The 13432-nt window shown below is 41.1% G+C and overlaps 1 protein-coding gene across 1 annotated transcript; it reads left to right on the forward strand.

The window, feature by feature from the left end:
* Positions 1-2003: 2003 nt before the first annotated feature.
* mmp2 (matrix metallopeptidase 2) lies at positions 2004-13187 on the forward strand. Its single transcript, XM_052064316.1, has 13 exons — positions 2004-2352; positions 2451-2677; positions 3813-3961; positions 4576-4704; positions 4949-5122; positions 5767-5940; positions 6747-6920; positions 6993-7148; positions 7228-7354; positions 9404-9540; positions 10205-10364; positions 10460-10569; positions 12170-13187. The coding sequence occupies exons 1-13, from the start codon at positions 2218-2220 to the stop codon at positions 12271-12273; spliced, it is 1956 nt and encodes a 651-aa protein (XP_051920276.1). The 5' UTR covers positions 2004-2217; the 3' UTR covers positions 12274-13187.
* The last annotated feature ends 245 nt before the right edge of the window (positions 13188-13432 follow it).

Genomic DNA, 13432 nt, shown 5'->3' on the forward strand with positions numbered 1-13432 from the left:
CAGCAAAGAAACAGAAATTCAATTCAATCTCAACACAAAAACAACAACAGTTAATCAAAGCATACAGATTGTGGGTTCCAACCTGAAGAAAACAATTTACATGTAAATCAAAACCGTACCATCTCCCTTTTGTCCGCGGAATTGCACTCATGTGCACAGAAGCGTTCAGTTACAGTTAGGCCCAACTTCTCTCACAGTTTTTATTGGAAGAGGCGGGCGGAGTCGTGTCCATCTGACAGATAGCCCTTCTGACATTCCGGGCTCTGCTTGGTCTCACGTGTCACTTAAGAGAAGACGGCACACATGGACTAAGTGACAGTCCGGATGTTGTCCGTTAAACAAACTCACTCCAAATTCACCCCGCAAAATGAACTGACGTAGCATGGCTAAAGAGTGAATTGATTTGTGTGATAGAACATCAAATCCTGTTTGAGAATAATCTGTCTGTCAAAAGTGCTTCAGTTCGATCTGTGAGAGAATTCGAACGTGCTGTGGTGTGTTGGCAGTAATTTGCCAGAGCGGAAACAAAGGGATGTCAAATGGAGGTGGCCTTCATTAGAATCCTGTGCCAGGGATCACGACTTCAGTGGCAGAGACACACTCCAGGGGCCTGGATATGGAGGTGCAAGGTAGATTTTGACCACTAGAGGTCAGTGAAGTCGCGTTTCAAATTGCTTCACAATAAATCTTGATCTGCTAAAAAATATTTCTGCATTTCTGCCATGACAAACACTGCCATTAATTTAAATAATTTAATATGATAGGATTTAATTTTTTCATTCATGCTAAATCTCATAATATGTGGCACTTATTCCAAATTGCGCTGGTAGATGGATTGCAGAATTGTCACCTAATTGTATTTGCTTAAGAAACATTAACATCAGTCAGTACACGACCAGTTAAAATTTTTCGTCACACATTCTTCAGCCACTGAATGCGAAACGGTGTCCACACTTTTGACTTGAAGTATAGATACTACATTGATTTACTGTAATAGTTGAGAAATGCACGGATTGTCATTAAATGTAAAAAGCAGCGACTGTATTATGAAATTATTATTTTTAAAAAGGGAAAGTTAATTGTTTTGATGACCACAATGAGCTTAACATAAAGTAGTGGGAAAAATATACATTTTTTGCACGATGGTAGGACAACAGTACATGACTACCTGTTCTCCTACTACTACTAGCAGAAGAAGAAAAAGAAATTACATTCATTAAATATCGATTTTATTACCGGTATTTTGCTTGTCATTTCACGGTTCGTTTTCAATTTCTTCGCCACCAGGTGTCCCTCTTTGAACACTTAAACGTAGTCACTCATGTACGCCGTCAGGTGTCACTGTTGTTTAAAAAAACGTCTGGCGCTGAACGGGTTCGTACGGAGCATCAACTCAACTTTTCATTAATGTAACGAAATAAATGACGTTAAAGGTGTATATATATACAGTGCATGATTCTAATAGACGGTTTGATAAAGATTAAAATCAATATTTTGACTCATGTCATTGTCAAGACTAACAAAATATTTACTTCTAAAAAGGGCATTAAATACATGTGTACAAAAGTACACGTGAGCTAGTCATAGTGACATATCTGTGTTGATGCTTTATGGCTATATTTTTTCATGAATACGATTGTTGGCGTTATTTGCACTTTTCCTTTTAGAAGAGCTCAGATTTGTAATGGGAAAGAGCAGCCAAACGTGCCTTGTTTTGCATCATTGCAACAAGAGCCTAGTGTCACAACCAGTTTGTTACTTGCGTCAGAAAAGTACAAAATCATATTGTAATTAATATATTATTGACATTTTACCGTAATTACAATTACAATTATAATGAATTAACCACTTGTACAAACAAAACAAAAGCAATTCAATAATTTTAAATGAGACATATTCAAAGACTCGATAAATGCTCCATGGGCAGGATTGAAGAATGCAAAGGGCCATATGTGGCCCTCGGGGCATACTTTGTCCACCCCTGCGATCATCATGACTCCCACTTTCAGCTCTGCTTTTTTCACGGCTCCAAGGCTGCGCACAAAGGAGGAAGAAAAAAAAGTGCCTGTGTAAGCAAAAAAATGAGAAAGTTGTGAGAGCTTGGGTGAAAGGAAAAAGAAAGAAGGGGAAAAAACTGCAGACGAGCAGAAGCAACACACACAGGAGGACCTTTGAGAAACTTTGAGCAAGTTTTGAAGACATCCGTGGGCTTTCAAAATGGGTTTAGTGTCCATTTTTGTGAGTGTGTTTTTGCTCCATTTCAGCCACTTTAAATCAACATCAGCTGCCCCTTCTCCTATCATCAAATTTCCCGGCGATGACACTCCCAGGACAGACAAAGAAGTAGCACTGGTAAGCTTTCTTTTAAGTCTTTATTTTTGCACTACAAATCTCATTTTATTTTCACAAATTTCAATCCATTTTCTACCGATTTCCCCCACTTTTTGTAGCGTTACCTGAACACGTTCTATGGATGCCCGCAAGACAGATGCAACCTGATGGTGCTCAAGGACACCTTGAAGAAAATGCAAAAGTTCTTCTCCCTGCAAGAGACGGGCGAGATTGATGCCAAGACTGTGGAGATCATGAAGAAGCCCCGTTGTGGTGTGCCAGATGTGGCCAACTATAACTTCTTCCATAGAAAACCTTTGTGGCAGAAGAAAGACATCACCTATAGGTAAGACCTTGGACTTTTTTTCATTTCATAACATCTTTAAATGTTGAAATGTAGAATGTAAAACGTTTCAAATGGATTCCTAACATAATAAAAATGGCTAAAATTGGGGGTCTGGGGTGGTGGGGGAATATGTGGTTCAGTTAATAGATGAATGGAAAAAAATGCGAACATGTTAACAGTTTGTATGCCAACATATCACAACAGTCGGGGCAAATGAAGTGACAAGACAGATTGATAAATTCTCATCTTGTCCTATATTGAAGAACTATTTCAAAGGCGCCCACAAATAAAATGTTTTTTTTTATTATGTTATTATTATTATTATTATTAGTAGTAGTAGTAGTAGTAGTAGTAGTAGTATTATAAAGAGAATTGATGAAATGCTGACATGCTAAGAGTGTGTATGCTCAGATACAGAAATTGTAAAACACACGACAATAATGATAAAACTGTAGTCAAATATTATTTAAAAATGCAATTGATAAAATGTTAACAGTTGGTATGCTAACGTACTGTAAGGCAAAATGGCAACCTGAGTAACAAAAGTGCTTCTTCTATACTATTTATAATAATAAATGATGAAATGCTAACATACTAGCCGTTGATATGCAAACACAGAGAAGGAGGGTGAGTACAAACATCCAAAACCACGCTGGTATGTCAGCAGCCCCAGAAGAGGTTCTTTAACACAAAATTTGTCTGTTCTAGAATCTGTTCACATATTCAAGCAGACTTCAAGCTGGCCCTTTTTGAACCCCACCAAAACGCACACCTCCCAACTCCCACTTCAACAGCCCCTCCCTTAACATTCCCAACCAACCCCCCCGCACCCCCACCAACATCACCCACTGGGCCATGACACTGTTTTTCTTCCTAAAAACAGCATTCTCATGCAGTGCTGTCAGATGTTGTGCTCAGAAGTTTACAAAAATGTTCAGTGGTCAGTTGTTTTATCGAGATGAGTGTCTCTATGTCCCAGATCATCTGCTGTCTGCTGCATTTTTCACCACATGATTCATAACCATGTTGTTGGTTAGCACCGCACTCCACCCTGCAGCCAAATTCTTATACAATCTCTGTTGCTTTGAGGCCGTCGTTGCTTCTTCTTTGAAATGACTTCACACTGTCTCCACAGAATTCTTGGCTACTCTCCGGATCTGGACGAGGAAGTCATCAATGATGCTTTCTTCAGAGCCTTCAAAGTGTGGAGTGATGTCACGCCGCTCTCATTCAATCGCCTCATGGACGGCGAGGCTGACATTATGATAAATTTTGGCCGTAACGGTACGTCAATGATATACGCAGTCCAGTGTTTTCCTGGATGGCATCTCCTTCACAGATATGCTCTAATTGAAGCCATCTCCTGAAATTACCAAAAAATAAATGCCTCCAGTCTTAATCAATGCAACACCCCAATTAATCAAATGCCGCAACTTTAACTTATTTAAATCAATGCCTCTGCTCCAGATCATAAATTGTTTGATAACATTTTGGGAAAAACAATCTCTGGCTCCACTTTCTCTCTTGAAAAAATATAATGCCTCCAGTCGTAATAGACACAATCTCAGCAATACTGTAAATATCAGTACCTCCGCTTTAAGAGCCACAGGCTCCCAAATAATTACCAGGTGTAGGAATGAATACACTGTGTGCCACACCTCAAATAGACCCTTTGTCAGCTTCAGGGAAATAAATAATAGGGCACCACGACCTCAGTTAGTTTTACCCTGACTGATAACAACCACATTCGTGGTAATAAGCGCCTTACCTCAATAAATAAGTGGCCCTCGCTTTAATACATATCGTGGCTCAATTAATTCATCATCCACTGAAATAAATGACGGCAACACCTCAGAAAGCTGCTTGCAGTGTTGTTTTATGAACTGTGTCATCAACAGAGCACGGCGATGGGTACCCATTTGATGGCAAAGATGGCCTCTTGGCTCACGCCTTTGCCCCCGGTCCAGGAATAGGCGGCGACTCACACTTTGACGACGACGAGCAGTGGACACTGGGAGAGGGCCAAGGTAAAACCTCGCCAAAGTGCTGCATCTCATTTTCAGCAAAGTACCACTGATATGCAAATAACCACAGCATCCATTCAACGTCAACAAATGTACCTGTACAAAGTATGACCTTTCTGGCTCTGCTGCATGTATAAATCCTTCACCAATCTGATAGGTGAACAGAAGACAAAAATACCCTTTTTTGCAAGAGTTGACTCAAATGAATTTCAGACGGTTGAAATTTATTGGTTCTCTTTTTCAACAGTGGTGAAGGTGAAATTCGGCAATGCGGATGGAGAGTTCTGCAAATTCCCCTTCCTGTTCCAGGGTACCGAGTACAACAGTTGCACATCCCAGGGCCGCGACGACGGCTTCTTGTGGTGCTCCACCACTTACAACTTTGACGACGAAGGCAAATATGGCTTCTGTCCTCATGAATGTAAGTCATAGCCTTGTTTGGCATATGAGAACAAATCATATTGAATTAACTTTATTGCGTTGTACTGACAGAAAGTAGGCTGAGAGGCTTTGCCGGGAAAGCACATTTTCCCCCTTGGTTTTGTAGGGGAAAAATTGTGGATTTCTTGCCAAAGGTTTTGCCCTACTTTAGGAAATTGGTCTTTGTTAAACGTCTTGTTTATCTGCTTTGCTCGTTTGACTATGCCTGTCACAGCTTCAGTACGTGCCGAATTGGTTTGAAAGGATGTAAACTTGAGGGGTACAATTGGCTCTGGAGCTTTCTGCTGACATTTTTTGGGCTTGGTTTCCCTTTGGACTTTTGCTTCTTCATCGAATATAGGTACATACATCGTGAATTTGAATGTTTTGATTTGTCCGAAACATCAGTCACATTATTTTTTCCCAGTGGAACCATGACATTTTCAAGCAGATCGGACGATGAATTCGATTTAAATACAACCACATCACAGAACAATCCTTCAGGATAATCTTTCAGAGATGTCTGAGAATTGGGCCATTGCTGATTGTGATTGCAAAGGGAGGAAAAGTGCTCAAATTTGGGCCGATTGTCAGGTTGTTTGTGCCCTGCTTAATGCATTGTTTCTGTCGACCTTTGCATTGCAGTGCTCTTCACACTGGGTGGAAACGGCGATGGCGCCCCATGTAAATTTCCCTTCACCTTCCAGGGTGAGAAGTATGACAGCTGCACCACCACGGGCAGAGATGACGGCTATCGCTGGTGTGCAACAACTGAGAATTATGACCAGGACAAAAGCTATGGCTTCTGCCCTGAAACCGGTTGGTGGTGCCTTCTTCTTTTGGATTTTTTTTGTGGGAGTTTTTTCTTTTTTTTTTTTACAGGACTGTGAAGCCTTGACCGCCCGGATGGGTGTTATCCTCTCCAGGGAAGTTTCATTTGGGTTTTTTCCGGTCTTGGTCATGGTCTGCCAAAGGCATGTGAATGTATTTTAATGTGCTTATTTTCCACTCGGACAAGTCCGCCTGGTTTTAAAGTTTTGGGAGAATTAAAGTAATAGACATTGAATGCTCACTGGGGTTTCCGTGTGGTTAGCACTTTTGCTTCATACCGAGAAGCTCCTAGGTCGCAAGCTTGTTTGGTCTATCACAAAGTGCTCCAAAAATTATTTATAGTAGGTTCATTGAAAACTTTAAATTGTCAATAGGTAGAGATGTGTATCTAAATGTCAGCTTTGGTTAGTCTGCCTGCCTCACAGTTCTATAGATCCCGGTTTGCATCCTGGCTCTGGACCTTTCTCTGTTTCTTTTGTGTGTTCTCCTGCTTGTGTCGTTCATCTGCATTGGTTCTTCTGGCTTCCTCTTACATTCTATAAACATGCATATTACGTCAACAAAGAAATATATATTGTCCATTGATGTGAATGTGACTGTTAATTGTTGTTTGTCTTTATGCAGTTGATAAGAGACCAGTCCAGGGTGTACCCTGCCTCTCACCCTAAATCAGTTGTGATAGGCTCCAACTCGCCCTCAATCCGAATGAGGACAAGTGGCATAAAAATGAAGGAGGCAAAAGTTTCACCACACACTCGTTTAGGGGCTAACATCTGGGACTTATTCCTTTGCAGCTCTGTCAACCGTGGGAGGTAACAGTGAAGGCGGCCCCTGCGTCTTCCCCTTCACCTTCCTGGGAGACACTTACGACTCCTGCACCACGGCCGGACGCAGTGATGGCAAGAAGTGGTGCGGTACGACCAAAAGTTACGATGACGACCGCAAGTGGGGTTTCTGCCCAGACCAAGGTAGCGACCATGGAATGCATAACGTATCACTGCTAAGGAAATACCGCATGTTTCATCACGGATGGTTTTCAGGCTACAGTTTATTCTTGGTGGCTGCTCATGAGTTTGGCCATGCCCTTGGATTGGAGCACTCCGATGACCCTGGCGCACTCATGGCCCCCATCTACACCTTTACCAAGGATTTCAGACTCTCTAGCGATGATATCAAGGGCATCCAGGAGCTCTACGGTAAGAAGGAATGATCGTACCATTACAGAATTGGTTCAATTACAGCCCAGGGAATGACAATGCTCCCTTTTATTGACAGGCATTCCCACAGACAAGCCTCTTCCTCCAACCGAGGGACCCGTGACACCCATGGACATCTGTACGGAGCCCATTACTTTTGATGCCGTTGCCCAAATTAGAGGAGAGACGTTCTTCTTCAAGGACAGGTAAATGAAATCAAAGCTGTAACGTTGGTTAGGATCTATGAGACCCCAATAACAATTTATATGCCAGAGGATTTCCTCCATTAAATGCCGCTAACTTTACAACGACGGATCTACTCTTTCATGTAGAGTTGCCGCATACACTGCCCACCCTCGTTCTGCTCCGTCTAATATCATCCCTTATCTTTTGAATAGTTACACAGCTATTTTGGGGATTTTAGATTGTTGTGTCTTGTGATTCTTTTGCTACTGTCCTCTTTGCTACTTTCACCCTGTAACCTGATAACATGATAAGCTGTCCACTGTAGTAACCACTGGCCCATAAAGGGTTAAAACCTTGCGATGCCCTAATGCTAAGACTTTGTTTGCTTCGATTTCTTGTTTACCAGAAATTGAACCACTTTTTTGGGGGGGGAGGGACGAAAAACAGTCGACAATACAAATAACTATTAGGGGGTGTACATTGCGTGATACGCACTGGTGTGTAAGCAATTACTCATGCGGCAGTGAAATGCTGCGTTTGTGCATCGGTCTTCTTGAACATTGTGCAAGCGGTTGAGCATTCTGCTCACGACATTGTTTTTTTTTTTAATAGAATGTAAAAATAAATATAAATATAAGCTTTGATGCTTACTCTCTGGAGTAGTGTATCCAAAGGAAATAGGATAACCTGACCAAGAAATGAAGTGTTTCTCCTGGACAAGCTAGAGTTTGAATTAAACGAGAATCCAACTCGCAAAGTACGCTTTTATTTCACTACACTTGGAAGGATCAAATTCGTTGTCAACCTCAAAAACTTTGGCTCGTTGTTTGGAAATCAAGTTGTGCTGCAACATGATTCCCTGTGACTCATCATGCTTGAGGAGTCCAAGTAAGATACTTAAGGTTTAACAGTCTGATAGCCAAACCATATTTTTGGTCTCAAGTCTACATAAGCCGTTTCTGCATTTGTCTCTCATACCCAGTGACAATGGCGGCCATTATACATATAAAGAGCTGATCTATAGCAGTCCCAACATGTTTATTCTTCAAAGTGCAGTGAAATGTCTTTTAGCCGGCCACTCAACCCATGTGTTTACACATTCTCTGGTGTAACTCCGCTACTCGTTTTATGGTCATTCCTTGCTGTTATGGGGTAATTTTTCGTGCACAGTTCCTAAGGGTATTTGAAGCAATTGGGGTTTATATTTAGGTTTTAAAGGACTGGAAAGCACTGAGTCATACTGCCATACTGAAAACAAAATACTATTCCAAAAAAATAAAAACAAGTACCGGATAAGAGTCAAGTTGAAATATTACGCAAGATAGCCACCATTACAGTACAACCATTTGAGGACATCGCTTGAAATTCGATGCCCCGAAAATAATCTTGTGAGCAAAAACACTTGTGGCCAAAGCCGAGTTACTTCATTAGTTGCAGTTGCAACAATATCCCACCTTTGCTGGGTTATGTGTGAGTTATCTAATCAAATTACAATTTGCTATTATGTTGCCTTGGACCAAACTGGCAGATTGTGGCATGCTGGCTTGTGAGAGTGGACACAGTTGTATCCTACCTTTGCTGAGTACTGTGTAAATGGAAAAGGTGGCTATTTTGCGGGTTGTCAGTGTGAAAGAATCTGACATCTGGAAAAGGCTTCTCGCTGTAAATGCAAATGCAAATGAAGATCTTGCAGAAGGGTTCAAGAACAACAAAATGAAATTAGCGCTGACGGGTTGTGTTTGTCGATTTGATTGGACTCCATTTGCTCTACTTTTAAACTTGTGTATCATCTGCCTTTTGAAAACTGGGTCAGTGGAAAAGAGTTTGGGAAGCAGCCTTCGTCGTCGTCGTTATTGCATAGCTGGATTGCGAATACAGGCAAGAAAGGTCTTGTTCCACTGGCGCAGGCTCCGGTCTTAACGAGAACCAGATGTTCATGAATCACGCCTTTGTGGGCTGACTCGGCCAGTGTAGAAGTCGAACTGGCCACCCAGCCCCCTTCAAACATCATCCTATTAGCCCACCCCCACCTCCTTTTTTTTTTTACCTCTCCTCTATCTTTGTGCCAGGTTCCTGTTCAGGTCAGTAAACTTCAGAAGCAAGCCCAAAGGACCAATGCTGGTGGCCACCTACTGGCCTGACCTGCCCAGCAAGATAGATGCCGTCTACGAAAACCCAGTCGAGGAGACAACAGTCTTCTTCTCAGGTTGGATGAATAAAAGTGCTGATTGCTGTCATTTTATATATTTATGTATTTATTTTTGCATCAGAAACAAATAGTTGTTGATGCCTCTTAATATATAATATGTGCCAGTTGTAAAAACATGCCTAATTTCACTAGAATTTGCACTCAACTCATACCGAAATAAATTGTTTGTTTTGTGTTTATAGTGTGCATTAGAGCTCAACTAGGGATGGGTTTTTGTCTAAATGATTATGGTCAACAATATTGTTATTTTTTTGGTGATTGAATATCCTCAGTGGGGCTGGACAATGGTATCGATTACATGATATCGAATCAGTGTCTGTCAAGAATGATGAATGATGGGAACATTTGATTTATAGTTGTTCATCCACCGTGTTTTGAGTAGGTATTTATTTTTATTCATTTGGACATAACGGGTTAGAATTATTGTTCGAATGTTCTCATCATGCCACACATCATTAGAATTTATCAGTATTGGAATTGATCAGTAACTGACATCACAACACACAATAGAAATGGCATCACTTCTTCACTTTGGAGAAATGTGTTTCATTCCGTCATAGCGGTGGCACACCCCATAATCCCACACAGTAGAGCAGCTACACCCATGTTGTGTTTTCATCCAATTGGGAAGTTGAATGCGTGATGACCTTATGTCATACAGGCAACGAGATGTGGGTATACAAGGCTGATGAATTGGAGAGAGGCTACCCCAAGAGCCTCGACAGCCTCGGCCTGCCAAGCGACCTGGAACAGCTTGACGCCGCTTTCAGCTTTAGGAAGAACAGGAAGACGTACCTCTTTGCAGGGGAGCAATTCTGGAGGTGAGAAAAAAAAACTAAAACGTTTTTTTACCTGTCAAAGTACCCCGATTGCGTCATTAATTTGCTAAAGTAACTTTGGTATGTGTGGCTTGCAGATATGATGAAAATTCACAGACAATGGACAGCGGTTTCCCGAAACTCATTGCTGAAGCTTGGAATGGCATCCCGGATGGTGTTGATGCTGCCTTCAGTCTCAGCGGAATTGGTAATTTCCTATTTTTGTTGAACATTAGGTACTTTTTTCCACTCTGATGAGATCCAGTAAAATAAATTGCATCTAACCAGGGTGAAAGGCACCTCTTGCCCTAAGTCAGCTGCGATAGGTTCAAGCCGAATGAGGATACGTGCTATTGAAAATGTGGGGGAGGAGCTACATCAAAGATACTGCTTTCCAAAAGTAATAATTTGCATTGCATTATATTGTGATGTATTTCTTATCATTAAGACCATGTATATGGAAAAAAATGGCAATTTAGCATCGCCCATTATTCCAGTGGACCATACCTGCGGCGGATTGGGGCTTATTTGGCACACTCCAGGTCAACTAGAAGTGACATGCACAAGTAGAGGTCATGTAATCCAGCGGTTTCAAACAAAACAGGCACATTTCTTTTCAGTTTGTTCCTTGGGCCCTTGAGCCTTTTTTGAGCAGCCTATAAAATATGTTCACCGAATACTGAGTTGATGGGAGAATCTATAGTAGTGTTGTGGGCTTTTTTTTTCTTTCTAACTTTCCGCATGGGCTCTACTGACTGAGTTTTGAGGGGTCTGTGTTTAAGAACGCAAAAATGCATCTTGTCTGTTTTCAGTACAATACAGGCACTTGTAAAAATATCCTCAAGTTTTAATTGGACCATTAAATCACGATTGGCTTATATTACTGCTATTGACAGATACTAGAGAATGTATGGTGGCCTTAAGGTAACAAAAAGTCATGGCGTCTACGAAGCATTCGATTATACAAGCAGCGATGAATTCAAGAATTGTCATGACTAAGCTAGCACATTAACCTATTGAGTCGAGTTATTTGTGAGTTTGTGTAATGTTGATTACTTAAAGCAGTCGACAACATAGAAATCAACTGTACATGTCATGCTAACTTTGCTTCGGACAGCATTAAAAGTACCGTCCAGGCAGGACACATTTTCGGACTGCACGTCGGTAAAAACCGCTACAGGTCTCTTTCTGAATGGGAATATTTATTAGTAGCATCGAAGCAAGGTTTTTCTGCATCGCGGCTCTGCTAAGATGTGTGGCAGATTCAGCATTTCAGAGTGGGCGTCTTCATAATGAAGTGAGTCGGTGCCGCTTGACAGAGGAGCCTCTGTTTGCAACATTTGCAGAAACCTTAACTAGTGCATGAAGAGCCCACTACATGAAGGGGTAAAGTGGAGCATTGTCATAACAGACCCATCAGAAGGCACCGTTGCCTCAATTGTATTCTTTTGTCCAAGTACTGAGCAGAATTTCAGAATGAATGTGTGGAAAAAAGCCAAGCTCACCTGTCTGATATATGACGTTTTATTACAGGATATAAGCATATTCATTCACATATTTGTTTATTTTTGTGCTCTTTCCGAAGCTCTGAAGAAAGTCTTCCAGTAATTTGTTGAAGTAATACACCTCAACTGAGAAACAATGTATATGGCAATTTAGAATTTTCAATTAAGATTTTGTTGCGGAGGACAAAACTGGGGTAGGGGAAAGAAAACCCACCGTGATGATGATAACCTGCCAATTGTCCCAAATTGTTTGTCAATTTGGTACTAAATCCTCATTTTGTGCTCTGTGCTCATCTTTACCAGATTACAGCTACTTCTTCAAAGGCAACCACTATTTCAAACTGGAGGACAGCAGCTTGAAGATCGTCAAGTTGGGCGAAATCACAAAGGACTGGCTCGGCTGTTGAGCACGTCGGGCTAATTCCTGTGACAAGGACTATGCCGCACACAATCATATTCGACCCGAGGCCGCTGCGCTGCAGGTTATGTTTTAATCCTGCATTGGAAGCCTCCATTGGACTTTCTACACAGTGAAACACAGCCTTTTTTTTCTTACATGTGACATTTAGCGTGTCACGCCGATGCACATTTACTATATCATGTACTCTTTCTTTTGCATTGTTCTTTGTTTTTACTTTAGTTTTTAATAGAGACATCAGGTATGTCCACACTGCACTGAACGCAGTGCTTTTAGAGTCCTGTGAGATGAGCTTGTTGTGAACGGCATAAAGAGTCCAAGTTTGGCTGAGATGAAGCCAATGTGTGCCATGTGGTTTTATAAGAAATGTATCAGTTTTAACTGAAGTTCATGTGCTCTTGGTTGTGCAATACATAAATGACTTTTGCACGATCTCTGTGACCGAATATGGTGCTTTAGAAACTTTCTTAAGAAAATTTACACAATGGAGTGGCAAAACTAAAGGAAAGGCTTACACAAATGTCGGTACGATCTTTTTTTTGACACACATTTGTATAGACGTGCATTTTTATATTATTTGTAATGTCTGATTTGGGGGAATTTCCAGGAGTAATATGTTTAGGCACACATTTTTTTTCCTCTTGGTTAGCACTTTGTAAGAGCTTTGTTGTTTTAGTTTGGTATGGAGGGATTGAAGGCACAGGTTGCCTCTTTAGGTCGTGTAGATTTGCTGCATGAGGAAATCATGAAAAGAGTACCCCAGCAGTATTGCAAAAAAATAAAATAGTATCTTTTCGTTTGTTTTTCCCTCAACTTGTCGATACAGTTGTAATTTTTTGTCTTGGTTGCCACGCTTGTGCACTTTGTTAATGACATCAATAAAATGGTATTATAAGGTAATAATGTGAGACGAATGTGATTTACGCTTGAATTCAACCAAATAGTAAATAACAATGATATGACGTAAAAGTTACTGTCCCAGCAAGGCTTTCCCCAAGTGCACAAAGCAAGGCTCAGAGTGAAAACCTGTCATACTTTTGACCAGACCATAATGTCCTGGACTTAATACATATAAAACTGCGCCACCTTATGGAAATTCTAGTACAGTACAGTACTAGTACAGTTAAAATCACCACCGCAATCGTGTT

This window comes from Hippocampus zosterae, chromosome 4 (assembly GCF_025434085.1).
Source record: "Hippocampus zosterae strain Florida chromosome 4, ASM2543408v3, whole genome shotgun sequence".
Lineage (NCBI taxonomy): Eukaryota > Metazoa > Chordata > Actinopteri > Syngnathiformes > Syngnathidae > Hippocampus > Hippocampus zosterae.

Bases quoted from the DNA above. Each gene is read 5' to 3' on its own strand.
- mmp2 (XM_052064316.1), top strand. From the start codon at position 2,218: ATGGGTTTAGTGTCCATTTTTGTGAGTGTGTTTTTGCTCCATTTCAGC. The intron at 9,541-10,204 runs GTTGGATGAATA...TATGTCATACAG, and splicing joins GACAACAGTCTTCTTCTCAG to GCAACGAGATGTGGGTATAC. The intron at 10,365-10,459 runs GTGAGAAAAAAA...TGTGGCTTGCAG, and splicing joins GCAGGGGAGCAATTCTGGAG to ATATGATGAAAATTCACAGA.